General features: G+C 49.1%; 1 protein-coding gene across 4 annotated transcripts in view; it reads right to left on the bottom strand.

Moving 5' to 3' along the window:
* The window catches only part of Mapt (microtubule associated protein tau), a 119,981-nt gene that overhangs the window by 55,729 nt on the left and 38,219 nt on the right, over window positions 1-26,033 (bottom strand). For all 4 annotated transcript variants that reach the window (XM_045158337.1, XM_045158338.1, XM_045158339.1 and 1 more), the window contains exon 2: window positions 506-621. In XM_045158337.1, the coding sequence (XP_045014272.1) occupies window positions 506-605 (100 nt within the window). In that variant the 5' untranslated portion in view covers window positions 606-621. The remainder of the gene's footprint in view (window positions 1-505; window positions 622-26,033) is intronic.

Here is a 26,033-nt window from a genome sequence, read left to right as displayed (position 1 = left end):
TGTGCATCTGGCTTATGTAGGTGCTGGGAATCAAACCTAGGTCCTTTGGCTTTGCAGACAAATGCCTTAACCACTAAGCCATCTCTCCAGCCCACTCTCTTTCTCTCTCTTTTAAATTGGATTTTTGAAATAGGCTTTTGATCTAGCCCAGGTTGACCTGGAATTCACTATGTAGTCTTAGGCTGGCCTTGAACTCACAGCAATCCTTCTATTTCTGCCTTGCCAATGCTATCATCAGAGGTGTGTGTCACCACGCCCAGCAAGGACTTCATCATGGTGCTTCACAGGCTGACCTGGAATTCGCTATGTAGTCTCAGGCTGGCCTGGATATCGCAGTGGTTCTCCTACCTCTGCCTCCCAAGTGCTAAGATTAAAGGTGTGTGCCATGCCCGGGGAAGACTCCTTTTAAAAGCAGGATTTGGACACTTCCTGCCAGCCCTTGTCATTGCAAAGAATGGGCTGTGATCTCCAGGCCCTGGCCTGCTGTGCGTGGCCATCCACTGACCTTTTGAGCCGTGGTCTGCGTCCCCTTCTTGGTCTTGGAGCTGGGTGTAGCCGCCAGCGTGATCATCCATTGTGTCAAACTCCTGGCGGGGCTCAGCCATCCTGGTTCAAGTTCACCTGAGATAAAAAGATGGAAGAGTGAGGGATAAGTGGCATGCTGAGCTTAGGGACCTGACTTTCCAGGTATCGGGGGACAAGGAGACAGGGAGAGAGATGCCCCTTTCCCAAGTCACAGCAGACATACCATGACCCCCCCCACCCCACTGCCTGACAAGCAGATGCCCAATCTCACTTGGTACCCTGCATCCCTACCAAAATGTGTGACATTTGTACACCAGCATCATATTAATTCACACTCAGACCCACCAGGTGAGGCAGACCAGGGGCCTGACTGTTCATTCCCAACGCTCCTTCCCCTGTATTGAAAAGTAAGGGGTGCTGACCAGGAGAGGGTACCAACAGGGAGGCAATCGTAGGGCCTCTCTGGTCAGAGAAATGAGGCCCACAGAAGCAGGCTGGCTATTTAATGGATGGTAACTGGCCACAGAAACCAAATCTTTTTTTTTTTTTTCTTTCTCCTAACAGCTGGCCCCAAACTCTTGGGCTCAAGCAATCCTTCTGCTACATCCTCCTACATGCCAGGCCTGCCTGCCTACTGTTGTGTATGTATTTGGTGCTGGAGTTGGAACCCAGGGCCATGTGTATGTTGAGTATACGCTTTATCCTTATGTCCTGCCCCCAGCTCCTGTTCTGACTCCTGAAGTCTTTCTTTTTAAATTATTTTGCCCTGGATTTGCAGACGTGTGCCACCACAATTGGCTGAATTTTTTTAAAAAAATTATTTATTTATTAGAGACAGAGAGATGGGGGGGAGAGAGAGAATGGGCGTGCCAGGGCCTCCAGCCACTGCAAACAAACTCCAGACGCGTGCGCCACCATGTGCATCTGGCTTATGTGGGACCTGGAGAATCAAACCTGGGTCTTTAGGCTTCGCAGGCAAGTGCCTTAACCGCTCAGCCATCTCTCCATTTCTCTAGCTCTGAATTTCTTTCTTTCTTTCTTTCTTTCTTTTTTTTTTTTTTTTGGTTTTTTGAGGTAGGGTCTCACTCTGGTCCAGGCTGACCCGAAATTAACTCTGTAGTCTCAGGGTGGCCTTGAACTCATAGCGATCCTCCTACCTCTGCCTCCCGAGTGCTGGGATTAAAGGCGGGTGCCACCATGCCCGGCTGTGAATTTCTTTTTAATTAATGTATTTATTTGTGAGGGGAGAGAGAGATAGTAAGGGCGCATGCCAGGGCCTCTTGCCACCACAAACAAGCTCGACCCATGTGCCACTTGTGTCTGGCTTTACGTGGGTACTGAGGAACCAAACCCAGGTCATCAGGCTTTGCACACACGCGTCTCTAACTGCTGAACCATCTCCACAGCCCCCAAAAGTTTCTTTTTCTTACTTGTATTGTTCATTTTGTTCACTGCTGCAGGCTAGCAGTCAGGGAATTCTATCTCCACCTCCAATCGGCCACAACAGCTTCCAGATTTTTTGTTTTGGTATGTGTGTGGTGTGTGTGTGTGTATGGTATAGTCACGCATAGGTGAAGATGTGTGCATCCTGCACACACACATGTAGGGGTGCCGGGTGTGGCTCTCCTCTCACTTATCGCCTTGTTTCCGGGAGATGGAGTTTCATTCAACCCAGAGCTGCCTTTTTTTTTTTTTTTTTTTCTGAGGTAGGGTCTCACTCTAGCAGAGGCTGACCTGGAATTCACTCTGTATTCTCAGGGTGGCCTTGAGCTCACAGTAATCCTCCTATCTCTGCCTCCTGAGTGCTAGGATTAAAGGCATGTTGCCATTTTTATTTTATTTTGTTTTATTTTATTTTATTGTCAGTGAGCCTGTGATTCTCCCCACCTTCCTGCAGGACTGGGGCTACAGACATGCCTGGCCATGCGTGGCTGTGTATGTGGGTGCTGGCGAATCAAACGCGAACAGTCTCAGGCTCGCTGAGCCATTTCCCCACTCCTGCCTCCTGCTTTTACTATGTGGGTCAGGGGGGTTCTGAACTCTTGGCAAGCACTATCCACTGAACCACCTCCCCAGCTCTGACTCCTTGCTTCCTAATCAACTCCTAACTTCTCAGCTTCAAGCTCACAAGGACCCTGGAGGTTAGAGCTGTGGTCTTGCCTCACCAGCACCTTCCAGGTGCATGCAGAGGGTTTAATGCCGACAGGACCTAATGGGGGTGAAGCTTTGGTGCTCATGAGTGACATGCACCCCACGTGAAAGCCCAGCAGGGAGAAATCACTGCTCCAGTTCAGAGACAGCGAAATCCTGACTCATGTGTGTGTACATACTTCGTGTTTGGATGTCTGGACTTCTTTTTTTTGAGGTAGGGTCTCACTCTAGCCTAGGCTGACCTGGAATTTACTCTGTAGTCTCAGGGTGGGTTCGAACTCATGACAATCCTCCTACCTCTGCTTCCTGAGTGCTGGGATTAAGGTGTGCGCCACCACATCCAGCTCCCTCTTCTTTTTTAAATTATTTATTTATTTTTTTGGTTTTTCGGAGTAGGGTCTCACTCTGGTCCAGACTGACTATGTAGTCTCAGGGTGGCCTTGAACTCACGATGATCCTCCTACCTCTGCCTCCCGAGTGCTGGGATTAAAGGCGTGTGCCACCATGCCCAGCTTTATTTTATCTTATTTATTTATTTGAGAGAGAGAGAGAAAGGGAGAGAGAGACAGAGAATGGGCACACCAGGTATCCAGCAACTGTAAACGAATTCCAGATGCATGTGCCACCTTGTGCATCTGGCTTACGTGGGCACTGGGGAATTGAGTCTTGAACCAGGGTCCTTAGGCTTCACAAGCAAGCGCCTTAACCGCTAAACCATCTCTCCAGCCTCTTCCTTCCTTCCTTCCTTCCTCCCTCTCTCGCTCCCTCTCTCTCTCTTTATTTTTTCATTTTTCAAGATATGATCTCACTATAGCTCAGGCTGACCTGGAATTCACTACGTTGTCTTAAGTATGCCATTTTTCTCTGATTCATGCCAGTGATTTCTGTCGTTCTCCCCCCTAAACCTCAGGTACATTCCCAGTCCCCTGCACCTTTCTGTATGCCATCACGTCTCTTAGTACTTTGTATTGCCGTGAGTATGGGATGTTCCTCACGGCACACCGCTAATGCATTAGTAAGGGTTCTGGATTTCTACACTACAGACCACAGTCCTGGGACACAGTAGCAATGGAATCCACTTGAGGTGTTTGGGGATTTGAGGGGAGAAGTGGCCAGTTTGGACTCTGCTTACTGGCAGGCTGGCACCAAAGAGATGCCCTAAGGAGAACTTGGCAGCAATGTGCAGGGTCAAGCGGTAAGGAGTGCCTGTTGTCGGGGAGATGCTGGCTATGGTCCAGGCGGACATTTCAAAGGCCAGGACTAGAGTGGGGGCAGACAGGACGGGAAGGAAGAGGCAGATCCGAGAAGCACAGTTTTATCAGTGCGATGGCTAGTCTCAGCTGTCAACTTGACAAGATTTAGAATCACCATGGAAACAGATCTCTGGGCCTATCTCCGAAGGATTTCTAGGTTTGGTTGAGGTGAGAGCACCCGCCCTAGCTGTGTGCAGCACCACTTCAGGGGCCAGGGTCCTGGGCTGTATAAAAGAGAAAGCGGGCTGGAGAGATGGTTTAGTGGTTTAGGCATTTGCCTGAGAAGCCTACAGATGCAGGTTCAATTCCCCAGGACCCATGTAAGCTGGATGCACAAGGTGGCACATGCATCTGGAGTTCATTTTCAGTGGCTAGCAGCCCTGGCACACCCATTTTTTTTCTCTCTCTTAAATAAATAAATAACATTTTTTAAAAAGGAGAAACCTAGAGCTGAGCATGGTGACTCATGCCTTTAATCCCAGCACTTGGGAGGCAGGTGTAGGTGGATTGCTGTGAGTTCGAGGCCACCCTGAGATTGCATAGTGAATTCCAGCTCAGCCTGGGCTAAAGTGAGACCCTACCTCGAAAAAAACAAAAACAACAACAACAACAACAACAACAACAATAACAACAAAAGGAGAAAGCTAGCTGAGCATCAGTCTTCATTGCTTTCCGCTTCCTGACTGGGGATTTCATGTGACCAGACAACTCCGGCCGCCATGCCTTCTACCCCATCATGGATGCTATCCCCAGGAGCGGTAACCCCAAGTAAACCCTTCCTCCCTTACGCTGCTTCTTGCCAAGTATTTGGATACAGTTATAAGGAAAGTAATTAACAAACTGGTTTTCAAAGTTGGGCTGGGGTCAGGCAGGGCGATTAGGATCCACAATATGGGGGCTTGAATGGCTGGGAAAACAGAGGTTGGGAACAGGGAGATTACCGTGGTGGGGGATTTGGACAAGAAGGTGGCTCTGTCTTCAGAAGATCCCTGCTGGAAGGAAGATTCACGCCCATGCTGCATTTTACTAAGTGGTGATTTTTTCATTTAATAAACTCTAGGAAATGTATTCTGACTTCCATAACATTTAAAAAATGTCAAGGGCTGGAGAGATGGCTCAGCAGTTAATGCACTTGCCCACAAAGCCAAATGACCTGGATTCCATTCCCCAGTGCCCACATAAAAACTAAATGCATAAAGTGGCGTGTGCATCTGGAGTTTGTTTGCAGTGCCTGGAAGCCCTGGCGTGCCCATTCTCTCTCTCTCTCTCTCTCTCTCTCTCTCTCCTTGGAAATAAATATGTAAATAGTTTCAAAGCATTTCAAGGTCTTTATTATTTTGTGGATTTTTATTTTGTGGATTTTTTTTCTTTTTCTTTTTCTTTTCCTTTTTTTGGTTTTTCAAGGTTGGGTCTCCCTCTAGCTGAGGCTGACCTGGAATTCACTATCTAGTCTCAGGGTGGCCTTGAACTCACAGCGATCCTCCTACCTCTGCCTCCCGAGTGCTGGGGTTAGAGGTGTGTGCCACCACGCCTGGTTCTTTTTTTTTTTTTTTTAAGTATTTTATTCTTATTTATTTATTTGACAGAGAAAGAGGGAGAGAGAGAGAATGGGCTTGCCAGGGCTTCCAGCCACTGCAAATGAACTCCAGACACATGTACCACCTTGTGCATCTGGCTTACATGGGTCCTGGGAAATCAAACCAAGGTCCTTTGGCTTTGCAGGCAAATGTCTTAGCCACTAAGCCATTGCCTAGCTATGCCTAGCTCTTCTCCAGTTTGGGTTTTATTTTATTTTATTTTTTGGTTGTTTTTTTCCAGGTAGGGTCTCATTCTAGCTCAGACTGACCTGGAATTCACTCTGGAGTTTCAGGGTGGCCTTGAACTCACAGCAATCCTCCTACCTCTGCCTCCCGAGTGCTGGGATTAAAGGCGTGTGCCACCATGCATGGCTCTCCAATATTTTTTAAAATTTATTTTACTTATTTATTAGAGAAAGAGGGAGAGAGGGAGGGAGAGAGAGAGAGAGAGAGAATGGGCACACCAGGGCCTCCAGCAACTGCAAATGAATTCCAGAAGCATGCACCCCCACCTTGTGCATTTGGCTTACATGGGTGTTGGGGAATCGAACTGGGGTCAGTTGGCTTTGCAGGCAAGTGCCTTAACCAGTGAGCCATCATCTCTCCAGCCCTCTAATATTTTTTTTTTTGAATAATGAAAAAAAAGTCTGCAATGATGTAAGTATTAGCAAGAATCACTATGATGCATTCTCACGGTGTAATTTTGCTTTCCGCGGTGGTGGGTTTTCTTCAGCTGCTTCTAGAAGTTTCCATAAGTCCCAACTCAGGAGCTGGAGAACGAAGCAGTTATTCCTGCACTTGGGGTGCCCGGCAGTTCACAGTTGGAGGGGCTGGAGACCCGCGTCCAGGCTGCGTCTGACTGCCGGGCTGCCTCATTCATTCCCTCTGAGCTGGCGATTCCTAGTGACCCCACTGTCCTTGCTCCCCCCTTCCGCTGTCCCTCAGGGCCCAGAGTCTGCCACACCCTCTGGAAGCAGGATGAATTGCAGAGGCCTATGCAGAAATTAAATCAGCCTTAAAAACACAGGCTGCTATTCACTGGGTCAAATAAACAAACTGTGCATGTCTGCAGAGCTAACATTTCCCTTTGGGGGAGGGGCGGAGGAGTGCCTGGGAAGAACCGTGGAGGCCGAGAGGCCAGGGGGCCTCAATGCCCGCAGGGGACACCCCCTTAGGTTTGTGCGACTTCTTTACGACCTCCACGCCAGGCTGGATCAGCACCTACAGGCCAAGCCCAGGCTGGGCATGGGGCCCAGGGGTAAAGCATTGTGTAGCGTGCTCAAGGCCCTGCGGTCCATCCACAGCAGAGGGAGGAAAGGAAAGAGGAAGAGGGAGGAAGGAAAGAAAAGGAAAGGACAAGTTCATGGAACATCCCTGAGGGTCCACGGAAACCAGAAGCCAGAAAGAAGAGATTCTTGGAGAACAAAATGGAGCGACTCTGGCCCAGTTTCATGACAAATACTGATGGCACACAAGCTTTTGAGCCCACAGCCCAGGGGCCCCAGGGCCTGGCACCAGGAACCACTCACAGGGCATCTGTCAAAGAAGGCTACTGCTCCCTGTGGGCATCCTCATGGGCATCCTCGACGCCCAGAGTGCCCTCACAGCCAACCTCCAGTGAGTATCCTGGTCGTTACCGCCATCTTCATCCTCACACATAGAGTGTCTAGGGATCTAGAAGTCACCCGCCACAAGGGCTAAGGTATGTCCTGAATGTGGCCGCCATCCCTCGCTGTCCATGCTCTCGTCCTGGACCATAAAACACTTCCCGACTTCCTGCCTGGGATACTGTCTCGGCTGTGGAAGGAGCAGAGGCCCGGGGCTCACAGAAGTGGGTGACAAAGCCACTGCTCTCAACCTTTAGGCTCTTTAGCCCCCTCCCAAATGTTACTCAGCCACCTCTGAGCCCCCTTCCTACACGGACACTTGCTCTAAGTGGGCCCACTGGGTCTGTGTCCCTGCTGGAGAATCTGAGGGTCAGCGACCGGACCACGGGCCTTTCTAGCCCAGGCCTGGGGCGGGCAGGGCACCCTGGCATTCAGCCCGGGCATCTGCACTCCAGGCCCTGCCTCCTGCCGGCCAAGTGCGAGGCGAGTCCTTAGGAAGGAGAGGACAAGGACACAGCCGACTGTGCCTGCCGCCGCCACAGGCTCTGGCTGAGGCTGAGACAAGACAGTACTCTGAAAGGTCTTAAAGAAGGGGACCCCCCCCCAGCACGCAGCGGAGCCGACCTGTAACCCCACAGACGTACAGGCCAGAAACCAAACACCCGGCTGCCTTCCTCTCCTGCATCTCCCTCCCAGTCTCTTTAGAGGCAACACTCAGACTACGTAAATGAGCCGTTCTAGAATGACCAGCCAGCGATATTTAGTACACACACAAGGTCTCTGTCTCTAAATCCAAAACATTCTCGTTTTCCCAAAAGAAATCCTGTACCCATTGGCAGGTTTTTTGTTTTTTTTTTTTCCCCCATTCTCTCCTCCCCCAACTCCCTCAGCTCCCTTCTTGTCTCTGAATTCTTCTCTCTGGACACTTACTTTATTTATTTATTTATTCATGGTTTTTTTTTTTTGTTTGTTTGTTTTTTTTTCCAGGTAGGGTCTTGCTCCTGCCCAGGCTGACCTGGAATTCAGTATATAGTCTCAGGGTGGCCTTGAACTCATGGTGATCCTCCTACCTCTGCCTCCCGAGCGCTGGGATTAAAGGCGTGCGTCACCATGCCTGGCTCTTCTAGACGCTTTAAATGAATGGAATTTTGGGCTTGGGAAATGTCTCAATGGTTCATGGGGTCTGCTTGCAAAATCCGTTTGTCAGGGTTTGATAGGGTTCAATTTCCCTGTCACCCATGTAAAGCCTGACATAAAACGTGGTGTTCCATTTTCAGTGATAAGAGACCCTGGCGTGCCCTCCCCCCTCAAATAAATAAATAAATTTAAAAAATGGATGGAATCACAGCATACGGCCAGTGTGAACATCTCTCCCATGGGATACCATCATCGTGTTTTCCAGGTCCATCAGGGTGGAAGCATGGGTGATGGCTTCCAGGCCGAGGAGAGTAAAAAGGGAGCATGAGTGTTGGAGGAGGCTGCTTGCAGGCCCCAGGCACCTTCACTTCTTCCTCATGGTGCCAAGACTGAGCTCTTCAGACCTCAGGGGCCCAAGGACATGCACACAAGGCCCAGGATCCCTTTGGTTCCCAGAGAACAAGGTCTCCCGAGGCTGTCTTCTGTACAGGTCACCTGATGTTTCAGGTGGCCCTCAGAAGTGTCAGGAGGTAGAACCCCTAATGCGTATCCCACCTCAGAGGACACCCTGGAACTCTGTTGGGGCCCTATCACTCTCTGGAACGGTCTGTACCTTCCCGTGACATAGCCCTGGCCTCACTGCAAACCTGTGAGGTGGGAAGGCTGGGAATTCCAGACAGGCAAGAGAACCCCAGGGCCCAAGAGCCTGGGAGACCCCGAGTCCACCAGAGACCTGACTGGTGCCTTCTGCTTCCCCACGCTGTCACACTGGGAGCAGGGTTCCCCACACCAATGAGGCCTGGGTTCTGATCCCTGGCCTGGGATTTCACCTCATCCACCCAGGAGAAATCTCCACTTACAACTGCCAATTAGCTGCTCCCTAGCGGGAGCTCCCCCACAGGCCTTCGCTGAGGCCCAAATCTCCCAGCCATCTCCTAAGAGGAAACCCAGACCTCCCCAGGCGGTGGGTTCCCCCAATCTGGGATGTTTCTAACAGCTTTCCCCAGTGGCTTTGTTCCTCTTCCTCCTCACTTTTCTACTCCAGGTAACCAATGCTACAGGTTCTGGAGAGTTCCTTGGCTAAGGGAGGGGCCTCAATACCCTTCAGCAGTTGATTCCTTTTATTTACTTGAGCCCCGAAGAATTCACAAGAGCTTCTGGGAATCCCAGGGGCACAACTGTTCCGGGAGAAATAGTGAACCCTCCACACCTGAGGAAACAGGCTCTGAGAGCTCAGTAACTGGTGTAGCTAGGCAAGCGGTATCTGAACTCGGATCTTAAAAAAAAAATTTTTTTTTTTAAAGCCGGTCATGGTGGCACACGCCTTTAATCCCAGCACTTGGGAGGCAGAAGTAGGAGAATCGCTGTAAGTTTGAGGCCACCCTGAGACTACATAGTGAATTCCAGGTCAGCCTGAGCTAGAGTGAAACCCTACCTCGAAAAACCAAAATAATAATAACAATAATTTATTTATTAAAAAGAGGGAGAGAGAATTTTTTAAAATTATTTATGGGGGGGGGTTAGAATGGGCCTGCCAGGGCCTCTTGCCACTGAAAACTCCAGACGCATGCACCACATTGAGCATCTGGCTGACGTGGGTACTGGGGACCATTAAGCCATCCTATCTCTCCAGCCCCTGAACTCAGATCTTTTGACTCTGATCCATCAGTAAGGTCACATGGGTCCTTTTCCAACAAGTCATCTGTGGAGGTCGGGAGTCAGACCAAGGAAGGCAGGGGAAGCCCAAGTAGAACTGGTCTCTAGCCCTTGGCTCATTTTAGCTCTATCCAGACACACCGCAGGCTGGGCGGGGCTTCCTGGGGCTAAATGCAACTAACTGACTGACTGAGGATGGACAGAGGTCCCTGGGAGCCACCCGAGGGCCTCGCCCGCTGCTCTCGGGCCTCGCTAGGGGGCGCCGGGCGCCAGGCAGGAGCTGCGGAGACCGGGAATCCTCCGTCGTGACAGCTGGCTGGTGACTCAGCAATTGCCACCAAGGTCCCGGTCCAAAGAGCCGAGGATCTCCCTGACCCACTCGGGTTAAGACCCAAACTGGATTAATATAATAGGGACAACTGTACTGCCTTGTGAATGCACTGAAAAACTCTTTAAAAGGGTGAATTATGTCCACAAAGCTATTTTTTTTTCCAGACTTCAGAGTGTTTTTATACAATACAAAACATAAGACTATAAAAAACACACAACAAAACCAAATCTTCAGCAGATACCAAGCAGATAACTGAAAATCAAGGAGAAACAAACCTAGAATTCCCCAATCACCTCATCATGGGCTTGCTCTCAAAGGTGACTTGTGGCTTCTGCACAAGGTCTGCTCCTGTGCCCCTTCCTTTTTCTGCTAGCCATGAATTGGCCAGCAAGCCCAGGTGGGCAACAGGACTCTCCTTTTAAAGGCAGGAACCATGTTTCAAGCAGTTCCACGTATTGGCCCAATTAATTCCCACAGGAGCTGGTGACTGTGCCGACTTTGACAATGGCTTGGAGTCACTTCTCTGAGTCACAACAAAGTACATAATGGAGTCAGAGTGCAGAACCCAACACTCTGAAGTGGAGGCCAGAGGACCAGGGGTTCAAGGTCACCCTTAGCTACACAGCAAGTCTGAGGCCAGCCTGGGCTACAGGAGCTATGGGAACGTAAGCACACTGTCCCAATCAAACTAAACCTCTGGCTGCCTTTGACATCGTCTCCTTAAATTTGCATTCTAGTTCTAATGTTTGTTGCCAGTGTTTACAGCCCAACTCTTTCACTCTTGGGTATGGAGGTTGCTGAAGGAGCACGCACCCTTGCTTCCCATGGGGCCCAAGCCTTGCAACGCCGACCCTCAGGGCACAGAGGAGCAGAACCTCAACTAAAGGACAAATAGAGCCTCAGGAGTTTAAATAAAGGCATTCTCGCTGGGTCCTGGCAACCTGGATTCTATAGACGATCGGCGGTAGTTAAAACAATTATTTATTTGCGAGAAAGAGAGAGAATGCCAGGGCTTCTGGCCACTGTAAATAAACTCCAGACACGCGCTCCACCTTATGCATCTGGCTTTACGTGGGTCCTGGGGAATGAAACCCTGGGTCCTTTCACTTTGCAGGCAAGCGCCCTAACTGCTGATCTCTCCAGCCATCCCCGCTTTTTATGTCCCCTCCCTTCTCCACCAAGGCAGGCAGGGATAGTAACTGGAGGGAAGACAGCATTACCAACCTCTGAGCTGGTGGTCACAACACATTGCAGCTTACCACAGAATGTTCTAGAACCAAATAACAATGACCCAGATGTCAAGCGGAACTGCCAAATTAAATGTGGAGAAGATGAGCACATAGACAGGATCGACTTATGTTGGTGAGAAGAAACTGGAATAATTCTGGGCCTCAATCCAGGGAGGACAATTAGCACTTGTGTGAGAGCATGAATGAAGGCCACTTTGGCGAGGACATGGTGCCACTGTGAGCCCACGATGTCAGCTGGCTGGTACCCACCAATGTAGAAAAGTCATACGTTGATCCTGAGAGCACAATTATCATTATCATTATCATTATTATTATTATTATTATTATTATTATTATTATTATTATTATTAATGTCTTACTAGGTAGCCCAGACTGGCCTTAAACTTTTTTTTTAAAGATATTTTTGTTTATTTATTTGAGAGAGAGAGACAGAGACAGAGAAACAGAGATAGAGAGACAGAGAGAATGAGCATGTCAGGGCTTTCCGACACTGCAAGCGAACTCCAGATGCTTGCACCATCTTGTGCAAGCTTACATGGGTCCTGGGGAATTGAACCTGGGTCCTTTGGCTTTGCAGGCAAGCACCTTAACTGCTAAGCTATCCCTCCAGCCTTGGCCTTGAACTTTTGATCTTCTTCTTCTTTTTTTAAATATTTTATTATTATTTATTTAAGAAAGGGAAGAGAGGGAGAGGAGAGAATGGACGCACCAGGGCTTCCAGCCACTGCAAATGAACTCCAGATACATATGCTCCCTTGTGCATCTGGCTTACAAGGGTCCTGGGGAATTGAACCAGGGTCCTTTGGCTTTGCAGGCAAGTGCCTTGACTACTAAGCCATCCGTCCAGCCCTAGCTTTGAACTTTTGATCTTCTTGCCTCAGCTACCCCAGTGTTGAGATTACACGTGTGCGTCAGTGTGACTGACTATAATTCTGGTTTTAAGTTAAAGTTTCTGGGGCTCCTGTTTGTTTTAAAATAAAGCTCATCTTCTCTGTAACCATTTTTGGGTAGTTTTCTCTCTCTCTCTCTCTCTCTTTCTTTCTTTTGTTTTCAAGGTAGGGTTTCACTCTAGTCCAGGCTGACCTGGAATTTACCATGCAGTCAGTCTCAGGGTGGCCTTGAACTCATGGTGATCCTCCTACCTCTGCCTCCCCAGTGCTGGGATTAAGGGCATGCGCCACCATGCCGGGTGGGTATTTCTTTTTCAGCACTGGGGATGGAACCCAGGACCTCACACAGGCTACGTAAGGGCTCTGCCACTGAACCACAGCCTAGTCCCATGCAGTGTTTGGTGAGGGCAGCAGCTATCTAAACACACCTGACGGTGGTGGAGGTGGGCAGTGGCTGAAAGACCTGACACAGCCATTTTCTCTGTTTGTCTGCCTGCAGATAAATAAATCATTTTTTTTTTTTTTTTTTTTGGTTTTTCGAGGTAGGGTCTCACTTTGGTCCAGGCTGACTTTAAAATATTTTTTAAAGATTTATTTTTTTATTTATTTAATAGAAACCAACACACACACACACACACACAGAGAGAGAGAGAGAGAGAGAGAGAGAGAGAGAGAGAGAGAGAGAGAGAGAGGGAGGGAGAGAGAGAGGGAGAGAGAGAGGGAGAGAGAATGGGTGCCCCAGGGCCTCTAGCCACTGCAAACAAACTCCAGGCGCATGTGCCACCATATGCGTTTGACTTACGTGGGAACTGGAGAATTGAACCTGGGTCCAGCACTTGGGAGGCAGAGGTAGGAGGATTGTTGTGAGTTCAAGGCCAACCCAGAACAACAGAGTGAATTTCAGATCAGCCTGGGAGAGTGAGACCCTACCTTGAAAAGCAAACAGAAAAAAAAAATCAAATCAGGGCTGGACAGATGGCTAAATGGTTAAAGGCATTTGCTTGCAAAGCCTGATGACCTGGGTTTGATTCCCCACTTCCCACATAAAGCCAGATACATGTGCCTGGAGTCCATTGCAGGGGCAGGAGGCCTTGGTACATCCATACAGTTTCTCTCTTTCTCTCAAATAAATAGATAATTTTTTTTTTGTTGTTCCTTTCTGCTAACTTTTTTTCTTTTCAAATATCTTTTATTAATAACTTTCATGATTATAAAAAATATCCCATGGTAATACCCTTCCTCCCCCCACTTTCCCCTTTGAAACTCCATTCTCCATCATATCCCCTCCCCATCTCAATCAGTCTCTCTTTTATTTTGATGTCATGATCTTTTCATTCTCTTATGATGGTCTTGTGTGGGTAGTGTCAGGCACTGCGAGGTCATGGATATCCAGGCCATTTTGTGTCTAGGGGAGCACGCTGTAAGCAGTCCTACCCTTCCTTTGGCTCTTACAGTCTTTCTGCCACCTCTTCTGCAATGGACCCTGAGCCTTGGAAAGTGTGACCGAGATATTGCAGTGCTGAGCACTCCTCTGTCACTTCTTTCCAGCACCATGCCCTCTGCAATGTTTCCAGCTAAGTACACAGTGGAGGTCTGATTAGAGCTGGGTCTTTCCACCATCCTTTTATCTTTTGAGACAAGGTCTTATTATGTAGCCCAGGCTGGCCCTGAACTTGTTCTCCTCCTGCCTTAGCACCCTGAGTACTGGAATTATAGGTGTGGACCCTCATGCACAGTTTAAAGTTCTGCTCCGGGGGGGCTGGGAAGATAGTTCAGTCAGTAAAGTAAGCATGGAGACCTGAATTTGAACTCCAAAATCTGTGTCAAAAATCTGGGTATGGGCCTGGCGGGGTGGCGCCCGCCTTTAATCCCAGCATGCGGGAGGCAGAGGTAGGAGGATCACCATGAATTTGAGACCACCCTGAGACTACATAGTTAATTCCAGGTCAGCCTGGGCCAGAGTGAAACCCTACCTTGCAAAAAAAAAAAATCTGGGTATGGGGCTGAAGAGATGGCTTAGTGGTTAAAGTGTTTGCCTGCGAAGTCTAAGGACCCTGGTTCGATTCTCCAGAACCCACATTAGCCAGATGCACAAGGGGGTGCATGCATCTGGAGTTTGTTTTCAGTGGCTAGAGGCCCTGGAGGGCCCATTCTCTCTCTGTCTCTAATAAATAAATAAATATAAATAAATATTTTAAAAATCCGGGTATGGTGTTGCATGTTTATAATCCCTATGCCCAGTGAGTAGAGGCAGGAGGGCTACTTGGCAAGACTCAGACAAATAACAGACATTATCTCAAAAGTAAACAAGTCAGGGCATTGCCAGCTGATGCAATAGTGGCATGTATGTTATGGGGTGAACCAACCCTTCTCTAATTGGACTGGCGGCCTGCACCACAGGAGGGAAAACATGCCTGGGACTGAAAACTTAATACAAAGTCTCTGACTTCCCAAGCAGCAGGCACCAGGCTGGAATCTTCCCTGCGGGACCCTCGTGCCTTCCTCAGCCCTCAGTACCAAGCGCATGAACACTAAGTCAAGAGCTTCGGGGACAGTTCAGGTGCGACGCTCACCGGTGCAGCGATGCCGCCCACCACGTGCCCCTTCTGAGCGGGTAAGTGGGAGCCCAGCCAGGGTGGCCGTGAGGGGCCCCGACGAACTGCACGTGGAACTCAGCACGGGACGGTCTGCAGGGTTGTAGCCGGAGGAGACCCATTACGGTGACATGTGGGCATCGAGTAAGGAGACCTCAGATGGCTTAGCCTGAGGCGAGTCAGCGAGGGTGGGAGGTGACAGCGGGGGAGAGTGGGTCAGCTGGGGGGACAAGGGGGGGCTTCTGGGAAGGTCTCAGCAGAGGTGGTGTGGCTCCACAGCCTGCAATCTGGAGAGGGTAAGTTTAGGGAAGACAAGGCAGGTCTGGCTGGGCGGGGTGTGTGTGTGTGTGTGGGGGGGGATGATGAGCTGAGCCTGGAACTTTCCATGCTGGAGTCTTAGTTTGCCGGAAACTTGCCCAAGAGCAGTGGGGGAGGGAGGAGTTTGAAAGGCCACAGGGAACAGTCCGAAATTGGCTCTTTTTGTCGTGACATCTCATTAGACGGGGACAATGAGGAAGACAGGGAGGGAAGAGGAGAGTTGGGTAAGGAAGGTGGTAATTTTTCAGATGTCTTCATTTCTATTTTTTTTAAGAATCAGGGCACAGGATGGTGGCGGGAACCTTTGCTAATCAGCAGTTATCCTTCGGTAATGAGTGACCTCAACTCCGTATGGTCTTGGAAGCAGAGAAAATAAATAGTGTCCACAAACACCCATAAGAAATACCACCCCCGGTCAAGCATGTTTGTGCCTGAATTCTCTTTCAACAGGGGGTCTCACAGTGTAGTATAGGCTGACTTTGAACTCTTGCTCTTCTTGCTTTGGCCTCTCAAGGGCTGGGAATACAGACACACTGCACCACGCTCAGCTGCCCTAACCCTTCTATGTGGTGGCAGTCAGGCCACAGTTCACCACAGGGTAGGACGCACTCAGGCCTGACGGCCAAGGTCCCCTCTGGATTCTTTATTTACAGGTTGTGTGACCCTGGGTCAGTCACTCAACTTTTCTGAGCTTCAGTTGTCTTACGGGGAAAGTGTGGGGACTGAAACCAATAATCCACAGCATGGAAAGGCCGTAGAAGCCAGCTGTAATTATGGTTATTATCATTAATGTCTTGTCATCCATCAATTCATCCAAACTGTTGTGGAATAAATGTTTGTATTTTCATAATTAGATTCTCAGAGGAAAGGCCCACCCATCCAAGATCTTTGCATTGGAGAATTTTTTTTTTCTTTTTCTTTTCTTTTCTTTCTTTTTTTTTTTTTGTTTTTTGAGGTAGGGTTTCATTCTAGTCCAGGTTGACCTGGAATTCACTCTGTAGTCTCAAGTTGGCCTTGAACTCATGGCGATCCTCCTACCTCTGCCTCCTGAGTGCTGGGATTAAAGGCGTGTGCCACCATGCCCCGCTGCATTGGAGAATTTTTGCCCAGGCTTGCATTATAATACTAATCTGGCCCAGGCTGCCCTGGGAGAAGACCCTGGAGTTAGTTCTAGAATTGGGAGCCCACCAGGGAAGAAATGTCCATGAGCAAAAGAAAGATTGTAAGGATTGCCAGCGTTCTGTATGGCCTCTTGTTTGAAAAATACCCAGGGCATGTGGTGCCCCTTGGCCCTCCAAAGCCAGCCTCTGGCCAGGCAGGGCAGATGGTGGATCCTATGAGATCATCCTCTGGTCCCGTGACGCCCTGGGGATGGGGCCAAAACCCTGTCCTGGTGCACCCTGAGTGAAGCCAAACTGCTTTGTAGGAAGGGTGAGGGAGAAGCATTCACACTGGTCTAGAGAGGTCTCTGTCTAAGCAAAGAGTAACAGCGGAAATGTGCTCAAACACAATCTTTACCAACAAGAAAATAACGTATTCCTGTGAGTGTGCAAACAAAAATCCCCAGGCTGCATGCGGAACAAGGGCTTCTTCAGGGCAGGGCGGGGCTGGGGCGGAAGGCCATGCCAGAGGGAGCCTCCCTTGTGAGTGCCCACATTCCCCACACCGGGCTGTTTTAAAGCATGTGCCATGTTGACAGGCTAATGGAGAGACGTAAACACACTCCCATTATGGCAAAACAAAGCACCAGTTGTAACAGACCACAGCCCAGCGAGGCTTTGGGCCTGCAACACACTGCGGATCTGGATCAATTAGAGCAGACACATCAGAAATCTGGGTCAGGGAGAGACGGGAAGAAGAGTCTGGGGCACCCACTTAGGTTCTGGGTCCCCATGACACACTGTAGAAGCCTGCTGGATGCCAGATGTCCACGGCGCAGCGGAGAGGCCCAAAGATGGCCGGGGCAGCCAGTCTGTTCAGCAATCAAGAGGGAGGAAATGACAAAGCACACTGCCGTTGCGCCAGCGTGCAGCTCTGTGCGTGCACTTGCACACACACGTGAGCCATCTAGAGGGAGCTCCGCGGCCTGACAGCCGCAGTCTGCTGCGTGCCCTGGCGTCCGAGAAGCGCTGGGAGTTCTAGGCGTGTCAGGAGTTACCATCAGACTCTCACACGGCCAGGCGTGGTGGCTCACGCCTATAGTCAGCACTCAGGAGGCCGAGGCAGGAGGACTGCCATGGACTCAAGGCTAGCGTGGGTTACACAGACTTGTTTGGGTTACATAGCAAGACCCTGTCTCAAAAGTAAAGTAAAAGGACTAGAGAGGTAGCTTAGTGGTTAAGTGCTTGCCCGTGAAGCCTAAGGACCCTAGTTCGAGGCTTGATTCCCCAGGACCCACGTTAGCCAGCTACACAAGGGGGTGCGTGCATCTGGAGTTCGTCTGCAGTGGCTGGAGGCCCTGTCGTGCCCATTCTCTCTCTCTCCCTCTTTCTCTCTCTCTGTATGTCGCTCTTCAATTAATTAATTAATTAAAAAATAAATAAGTAAGTCAAATAAAGATGGCTTTTGAATGTTTTATAGGAGGCTTGAAACTGGATTTATTTTCTCTGGCTCCATCTAAAAATAGAGATGCCCTTTGAGCCTGGGCAGTAGCCACAGCTTCTAGTTGGCTTGCGGGGACTGGCACTGACTGGCCTCAGCCCTCGTTGTCACCAGCCTCCCAGCGGGGGCCCTCCAGTCCTGTGCGGTAGCTGGCAGTTCACCCTGAGGAATGAGGAACAGCTTGTACAAATGTCTGTGCTTGCCAATCTGGCATGGGCTCAAACCGTGTCACTGGGTAAAGTTTGTCCGTGTTAAACCCCCAAGGTGGCTTCCCATCGCTGGTAGCAATCTCAGAAGTGCTTTTTGGAGGACAAGGGACCCATAGGACAAGGCAGTGGTGGAACCTGGGACTAGGGCCCGCCAGGTGGCAGAGGGTCACCAGGAAATGGTCCCGATTAAAAGGCACCTTGCCCCAAATGGATGGGCCTACGTCAGCTGGCAGGGGAGGTGCACATGCCACATCCCGGTGAACCCGCTGAAACAGACTGGACAGGCACAGGGAACAGGGCAGAGGCTGGCTGGGGCCACCGAGGTGGACAGTTGGTTTCAGATGGGTCCCTTCATGCACTAAGCAACCTACCAAGCTTGGGGTGTAAGGGAGTCTGGGTACACACAGGAGGTTTCTCAGAAACCGACCTACCACCGCACCCTCACTTAGGAAGAATCCTGCACACTGGCTCTCACGACCCCACCCCTTCTCTGAAGGGTCTAGCTGGAAAATCCCACCGTAACACGTCCTGCATGTGACACTGGAGCAGGCCGTTACTGTCCCCTCAGAGCGCTCCTCCCGGCCGCCCACTGGCGGTAAGCTCCTTGAGGGCAGATACTCCAATGTGCATTATTATTATCTTTTTCTTTTTCGAGGTAGGGTCTCACTCTGGCCCAGGCTGACCTGGAATTCACTATGTAGTCGCAGGGTGGCCTCAAACTCACAGCGGTCCTCCTACCTCTGCCTCCCAAGGGCTGGGATTAAAGGCGTGAGGCACCATGCCCGGCTAATGTGCATTATTTTTGAATGACTGTAAAGGACTCGGAACTGGGGCTGCAGAGGTGGCTCAGTGGGTAAGACTGTTTGCTGTGGAAGCAGGAAGACTTGAGTTTGATCTCTAGCACCCCCACAAAAAAGTGTGACCATGTCTGCCAGTTACCCCAGGGCTGAGAGGGCCGGAGACATGAGAACTGCTGGGGCTCACTGGAGAGCCAGTCTGACGGAAAAGCACTGAGCTCCATGTTCCCAAGGAAACAAGGTGGAAGAGGGACAGGAAGATAACCCACACGTTTCTGTGGCCCCCACACACATGCATATGGGGCACAGAAATCTGCACACACACAGTACACACACACACACACACACACACACACACAATACTACTGCATAGGGCAAGCACTTCACAAATAAATAGGTGTGGGCTAAGGAGATGGCTCAGCGGTTAAAGGTGCTTGTTTGCAAAGTCTATAGGCCTGGGGTTCAATTCCCTAGTACTCACATAAAGCTAGATGCACAAAGTGGCGCACACATCTGGAGTTCATTGGCCCATTCTCCCTCCTCTCGCTCACTTTCTCTCTCTCAAATGAATAGAGAAGGATATAAAACCACAAGTAAGTAGAGAGTGGAAGAGCAGGTGTTTAGCCTGTCACTCTGCTCACCTCACCAGTGACTCGTGAGCACTCAGGCTTCTGCGTCTCACTTCCAGAAGCCTCTGGGTGGCGTCACAGTCCTGAGTACGCCCCTACAGACACTCGGGGCACTGTGCTGCGATTTCTTTTTCCTTTTAAAAAGATAATTATTTGGCAGAGAAAGAGGGAGAGAGAGAATGGGTGTGCCAGGGCCTCCAGTCACTGCAAACGAACTCCAGACACATGTGCCCCCTTGTGCATCTGGCTTGCATGGGTCCTGGAAAGCTGAACCAAGGTCCTTTGGCTTTGCAGGCAAATGCCTGCACCGCTAAGGATCCCTCCAGCCCCCCGGAAAAGATGAACTTGGAGTATAAGACTTGAAAGGAGGGTGGGCACTGAGGGGCAATGCTCCTTCTTACTCCTCAGCCCTGGAGAGAGGCAGTGACAAAGTCATCATCACTGAAACAAAGAGAGGAAAACACCACATGACAACATTAGCTGGATGTGGTGGTGCACACCTTTAATCCCAGCACTTGGGAGGCAGAAGTAGGAGGATCACTGAGTTCAAGGCCACCTTAAAACTGCACAGTGAATTCCAGGTCAGCCTGGGCTAGAAAAAGACCCTACCTCAAAATACAAAAAAAAAAAAAAAAGTCATCTTTGGGTGAAGGGATCACATCTCCAGGCAAAGGGACACTGCTGCTGAACAGAGATGAATGAGTGACGGAATATCTTGGAGGTGCCCAGATGGGAGAGAGATGAGGCGAAACACTAGCTAAAAGTTTGAACTAGCAAGGACCGCAGCAGGCAGACTGTGCGAGGTCCCAGGGGCTGAGCATTAACTATGAACAAAGAAGCGCTCCCCTTGCATCTGGACTCTGGGGCTGATGGTGGAACTTGGTCCAGATTCCTCGGTCTCCTCTGAGTTCCAAAGGCCAGGGCTAGTGGACTCCTGACCCTGCTGTGCTGCGGGCACTGCTCCCGGGGGGCCTGGAGCCAGGAGGAGTGTCCCGTCACCCAGCGGAGCTGCCAAGAGACCCTGGCCTTGTGAGTGGATGGGAAAGGGGTGGGGGAGGAGGAGAGATGTGCCCAGACTTCTGGAACTCCGGAGGGGAGAAGCTTCTTGGGAAAGACAAGTCCTCGAACACCAGCCACCAAAGGAGCAGACCCTGCCACAGTTCATTTTTAAATTCTAGTGAGGGGGCTGGAGAGATGGCTTTGCAGTTAAGGAGCCTGCCTGCAAAGCTAAAGGACACTGGTTCAATTCCCCAGAACCCAGGTAAGTCAGATCCACAAGGTGGTGCACATATCTAGTTTCTTTGCAGTGGCCAGAGGCCCTGGCGCGCTCATTCTCTCTCCCAAATAAATAAATAAAAATTTTTTTCTATTTTTTAAAATTTTTTGTTTATTTATTTTTATTTATTTATTTGAGAGACAGACAGAGAGAAAGAGGCAGATACAGAGAGAGAATGGGCATGGCAGGGCCTTCAGCAACTGCAGATGAACTCCAGATGCATGTGCCCCCTTGTGCATCTGGCTAATGTGGGTCCTGGGGAATCGAGCCTTGAACCAGGGTCCTTAGGCTTCATAGGCAAGCACTTAACCGCTAAGCCATCTCACCAGCCCGAATAAAATATTTAAAAATATATATATATTTTAATTAATTAATTTATTTATTTGAGAGAGGGGGAGAGAGAGAGAGGATGGGCGCGCCAGGGCCTCCAGCCACTGCAAACGAACTCCAGACACGTGCGCCCCCTTGTGCATCTGGCTAACGTGGGTCCAGGCAAGCACCTTAATCGCTCAGCCATCTCTCCAGCCCTAAATAAAATATTTAAAACAATCCTAGTGAGGGACTCGTGATAGAGCAATGCTCCCCAGGAAAGCTGGCTCTGGAAGCTGAATTCAGGCAAGCTAGTTCCCCTCTGCCCCTCCCAGTTACGGACCTGCAGTGGTTAAACTCAGAGAAGAAAAACTCCAAATGCTCCCAGGTCCGGGGTCCACCTTCTGTCCAAAAAGGAGAAGGGGATGCCACTGTGATTCTAGCAAGACGCACAGGAAAGTACAAAGGCAGCTTCTTGCATCGCGGGCTGTGTCGGCCTCAGTCAGCAGCTTTCGGTGTTCCTGAGAAGCGTCATGTGCTCCAGTCCCCACCTGCTAGCGTGTCATCTGAGGTCACTACCTGGTCAGTGACTGTCAGCCTCCCAAAGGCTAGTAACCAAGAAATTGGCATGACACACATTTTTCACTAAATGGTTGATGATGGCCTTTGGGCAACTGTCCAACTAAGGTTTTTTTTTTAAGTATTTAATTAATTAATTAATTTTTTGTGGTTTTTCGAGGTAGGGTCTTGTTCTAGCCCAGGCTGACCTGGAATTCACTATGTAGTCTCAGGCTGGCCTTAAACTTATGGCTATCCTCCTACCTCTGCCTCCCAAGGGCTGGGATTAAAGGCCAAATTTTTAAGAAATATTTTTAAAGATACTTTATTTATTTATTTGAGAGAGGGACACAGAAAGAGGCAGATATATACAGAGAATAGGCATGCAAGCTGGGGCCTTCAGCCACTGCAAACAGACTCCAGACGCATGCACCACCTTCTGCATCTGGCTTTGGTAGGTCCTGAGGAATTGAACCTGGGTCCTTTGGCTTTGCAGGCAAGTGCCTCGACTGCTAAGCCATCACTCCAGCTCTCAACTAAAGTTTTTTTTTTTTTTTTTCCCTACAGTTAAATTCAAACTCACAATATAGAAAAAAAACACAAATGTGTACCATTTAGGTTCACCATGCATCTTTAATATTTTCTTTCTTTCTTTCTGTGTGTGTGTGTGTGTGTGTGTGAGAAGGGGGGGGTGAGGAAGGGAGAGGGAGAGAATGGGCGCACCAGAGCCTCTGCCACTGCAAATGCACTCCACATGCATGTACCACCTTTATGCATCTGGCTAACCTGAGTGCTGGGAAATTGAGCCTGGGTCCTTAGGCTTTGCAGGTGAGTGCCATAACTGCTGAGCCATCTCTCCAGACCCCTCACCATGCATCTTTGCATATCTGAGTGCCCACTATGGACCAGAAGCAAAGGAAACAAGGAGAATGCAAAGCCTAAATGACTCATGGAAGCCTTCCTCCTAGTCCATGACTGGAGATGATGTCACTCCTCCTAAGAGGAGGTCTACTGAAATCTAGCTTACACTAAGTGCTCACTTCTAACTCCTGAAATCTAACTTGTTATTGCTTGTTATTTTTTTTTTGGGGGGGGGGTTCAAGGTAGGGTTTCACTCTAGCCAGGCTGACCTGGAATTCACTATGGAGTCTCAGGGTGGCCTCGAACTCACGGTGATCCTCCTACCTCTGCCTCCCGAGGGCTGGGATTAAAGGCGTGCACCACCATGCCCAGCTTGCTTGCCATTTTTAAAAATATTTATTTGAAAGAGAGAGGAAGAGAGAGTTAGTTTCAGGGTTTTGTGCCTCTGCAGATGAGCTTTAGAAGCATGCGTCATTTTGTGCATCTGGCTTTACGTGGGTAATGGGCAATTGAATTTGGGCCTGCAGCTTCTGCAAGCAAGTGCCTTTAACACTGAGCAATCTCTCCAGCCCTGGGTGTTTTTTATTTGCTTGTTTTTTAACGAAAACATAGAAAATTCCATGAAAAAACTTTAAAAAAATTTATTTATGCATTCATTTACACGTGTGTGTGTGTGTGTGTGTGTGTGTGTGTGTGTGTGTTTATACAGGCACTCCAGAGTTTCTTTCTATTGTAAACAAACTCCAGCTACATGTAGCGCTTTGCATTCAGCTTTATGTGGGTGCTGAGGAATTGAACCGAGGGCCAATAGGCTTTGTGAGTAAGGTCAATTATTTATTTATTCAACAGAGAAAGGAAGAGGCAGATAGGAAAGAGAATGGGCGCACCAGGGCATCTAGCCATTGCAGACAAACTCCAGACACATGTGCCACTTTGTGCATCTGGTGTATGTGGGTCCTGGGGAATCAAACCCAGGTCCTTAGGCTTCGCAGGCAAGTGCCTTAACTGCTAAGCAATCTCTCCAGCCCCAGAGTATGACGTTTTAATATGCAAAGATAGTCAGAACACTGAGAGTAAGTACTGGAACCCAGAGCTGTTCCCCCCGGCCAGGAAGGTCAAAGGCCTTGCACCTGTCACTGGCCTGATCATGAACAAATAAGGCATTGTGCGGCCTCAAACTTCCCTGTTCTAGGAGGGTTGACCCAGATGCTAGCTATCTCCCCTCAGCTCCGCCAGGATCAAAGTCGGAAAACACAAGAGGAGAACGCGGTTGTCCAGGACAAGATATCAAGGGTGGACTCTACAGGGTTCAAAACCAGTCAACCAGCTAAAGGCTGGTCTGCTTGATTCCAGTGTCATGCACCAGTCATCTGCATACACGCCGCAGACAAGGTGCTCTTCTCTGAAGAAGTGTTTTCCTGGCCTAAGTTATAAACAACTGGTGTCACCTCTACACTGTCAACTCGATTGTAAAAAGCACATGAATAGCTGGGCGTGGTGGTGCACGCCTTTAACCCCAGCACTCGGGAGGCAGAGGCAGGAAGATCGCCATGAGTTCGAGGCCACCCTGAGACTATATAGTGCGTTCCAGGTCAGCCTGGGCCAGAGTGAGACCCTACTTCAAAAAACAAAACAAAACAAAAAAAAGCTCACGAGAGCCAGGTGTGGTGGCGCATGCCTTTAATACCAGCACTCAGGAATCAGAGGTAGGAGGATCGCCGTGACTTCGAGGCCACCTGGAGACAACATAGTGAATTCCAGGTCAGCCTGAGCTACAGCGAGAGCCTACCTTGAAAAACAACAACAAAAAGCTCACATGAGTATTTTATTTTATATTTTGTTTTTGAGGCAGGGTCTTACTCTAGCCCAGGCTGACCTGAAAATCACTTTGTAGCTGAGGCTAACCTCAAACTCCTGGTAATCTTCCTACCTTAGCCCTCTGAGTGCTGGAGAGCTATGTTTTTTTCCTTGTACTGCTGGGGCTAAAGGTATGCACCACTATTTCCTGCTCCACATGAGCATTTTATCTTATTCAAAATATTTTTATGTATTTGTGTGTGTATGAATGCATGCATGAATGTATATGGATATGCCAGGGTCTCTTGTCAGTGTAGATGTATGTCTGTCCAGCTTTACATGAGTGTCTTGGGAATTGAACCCAGGCCATCAGGCTTTGCAAGCAAGCACCTTTAACTGCTGAGCCATATCCCCAGCCCTGCAAGAGTATTTTATTTTATTTTGTTTTTAAAATTTTATTTTTATTTATTTGAGAGAGAAAAGAGGCAGATAGATGGATGGATAGATAGATAGATAGATAGATAGATAGATAGAGACAGAGAGAGAATGGGTACACCAGGGCCTCCAGCCACTGCAAACAAACTACAGATACATGCGCCACCTTGTGCATCTGGCTTGCATGGGTACTGGGGAATTGAGCCTCAAATCAGAGTCCTTAGACTTCATAGGCAAGCACTTAACCACTAAAGCCATCTCTCCAGCCCTTTTTGTTTTGTTTTGTTTTAGGGGTAGGTTCTTTCTGTAGTCCAGGCTGACCTGAAATTCACTGTATAGTCTCAGGCTGACCTCAAACTCACAGTGATCCTCTTACCTCTGCCTCCCCAGTGCTGGGATTAAAGGCGTGCACCATCACACCCTGCAAATTTTATTTTATTTAAAAAAATTCTATTGATCATTTATTTGCAAAGAGAGAAGGAGGGAGGGAGAGAATGTGCATGTCAGGGTCTCTTGCCATAGAAAATAAACTCCAGACACATGTGCTACCTTCTGCATCTGGCTTTAGGTGGGTATTGGGGAAGTGAACCTGTGTCGTCAGGTCTTCTGCAAGCACGTGCCTTGAAGCGCCGCGCCATCGCTCCATCCCACAAGAGTATTTTAAAGAAGATATTCACTCCCTGGTCCCCACTGTCACCACCTGGGTAGTCTCACTGTATCCAGGCTAACCTGGAATTCACTCTATAGTCCCAGGCTGGCCTCAAAATTGCCTACCTCTGCCTTCTGAGTGCTGGGATTAAAGGCATGTGACACTATACTCATTTCAAAGAAGCTATTCATATATATATAAATTAGAGGTAGAGAAAGAATGAAATGAATAATTACAGACATACCAGGGCTTCTTGCTATTGTAAACAAACTCCAGGCACATGTGCCATTTTGTGGGTACTGGGAATTGAACCTGAGTTGGCAGACTTGGCAAGCAAGTGCCTTTAACTGCTGAGCCATCTCCCCAGCCTGAAGCTATTCTTTCTTTTTCTTTTATTTTCTTTGTGTGTGTGTGTGTATGTGTGTGTGTGTGTGTGAGAGAAAGAGAGAGAGAGAGAGAGAGAGAGAGAGAGAGAGAGACAGATAGACAGACAGACAGACAGACAGACAGATAGAGAATGAGTGTGCCAGGGCCTCTAGCTGCTGAAACTCCAGAAGCATGTGCCACTTTGTGCATCTAGCTTTATGTAGGTCCAGGGGAATTGAACTAGGTCCTTTGACTTT

The sequence above is a fragment of the Jaculus jaculus genome, chromosome 9, assembly GCF_020740685.1.
Source record: "Jaculus jaculus isolate mJacJac1 chromosome 9, mJacJac1.mat.Y.cur, whole genome shotgun sequence".
In the NCBI taxonomy this organism is placed as follows: Eukaryota; Metazoa; Chordata; class Mammalia; order Rodentia; family Dipodidae; genus Jaculus; species Jaculus jaculus.
Note: the sequence above shows the minus strand (reverse complement) of the source record. Positions and strands in the feature narration are given on the sequence as shown.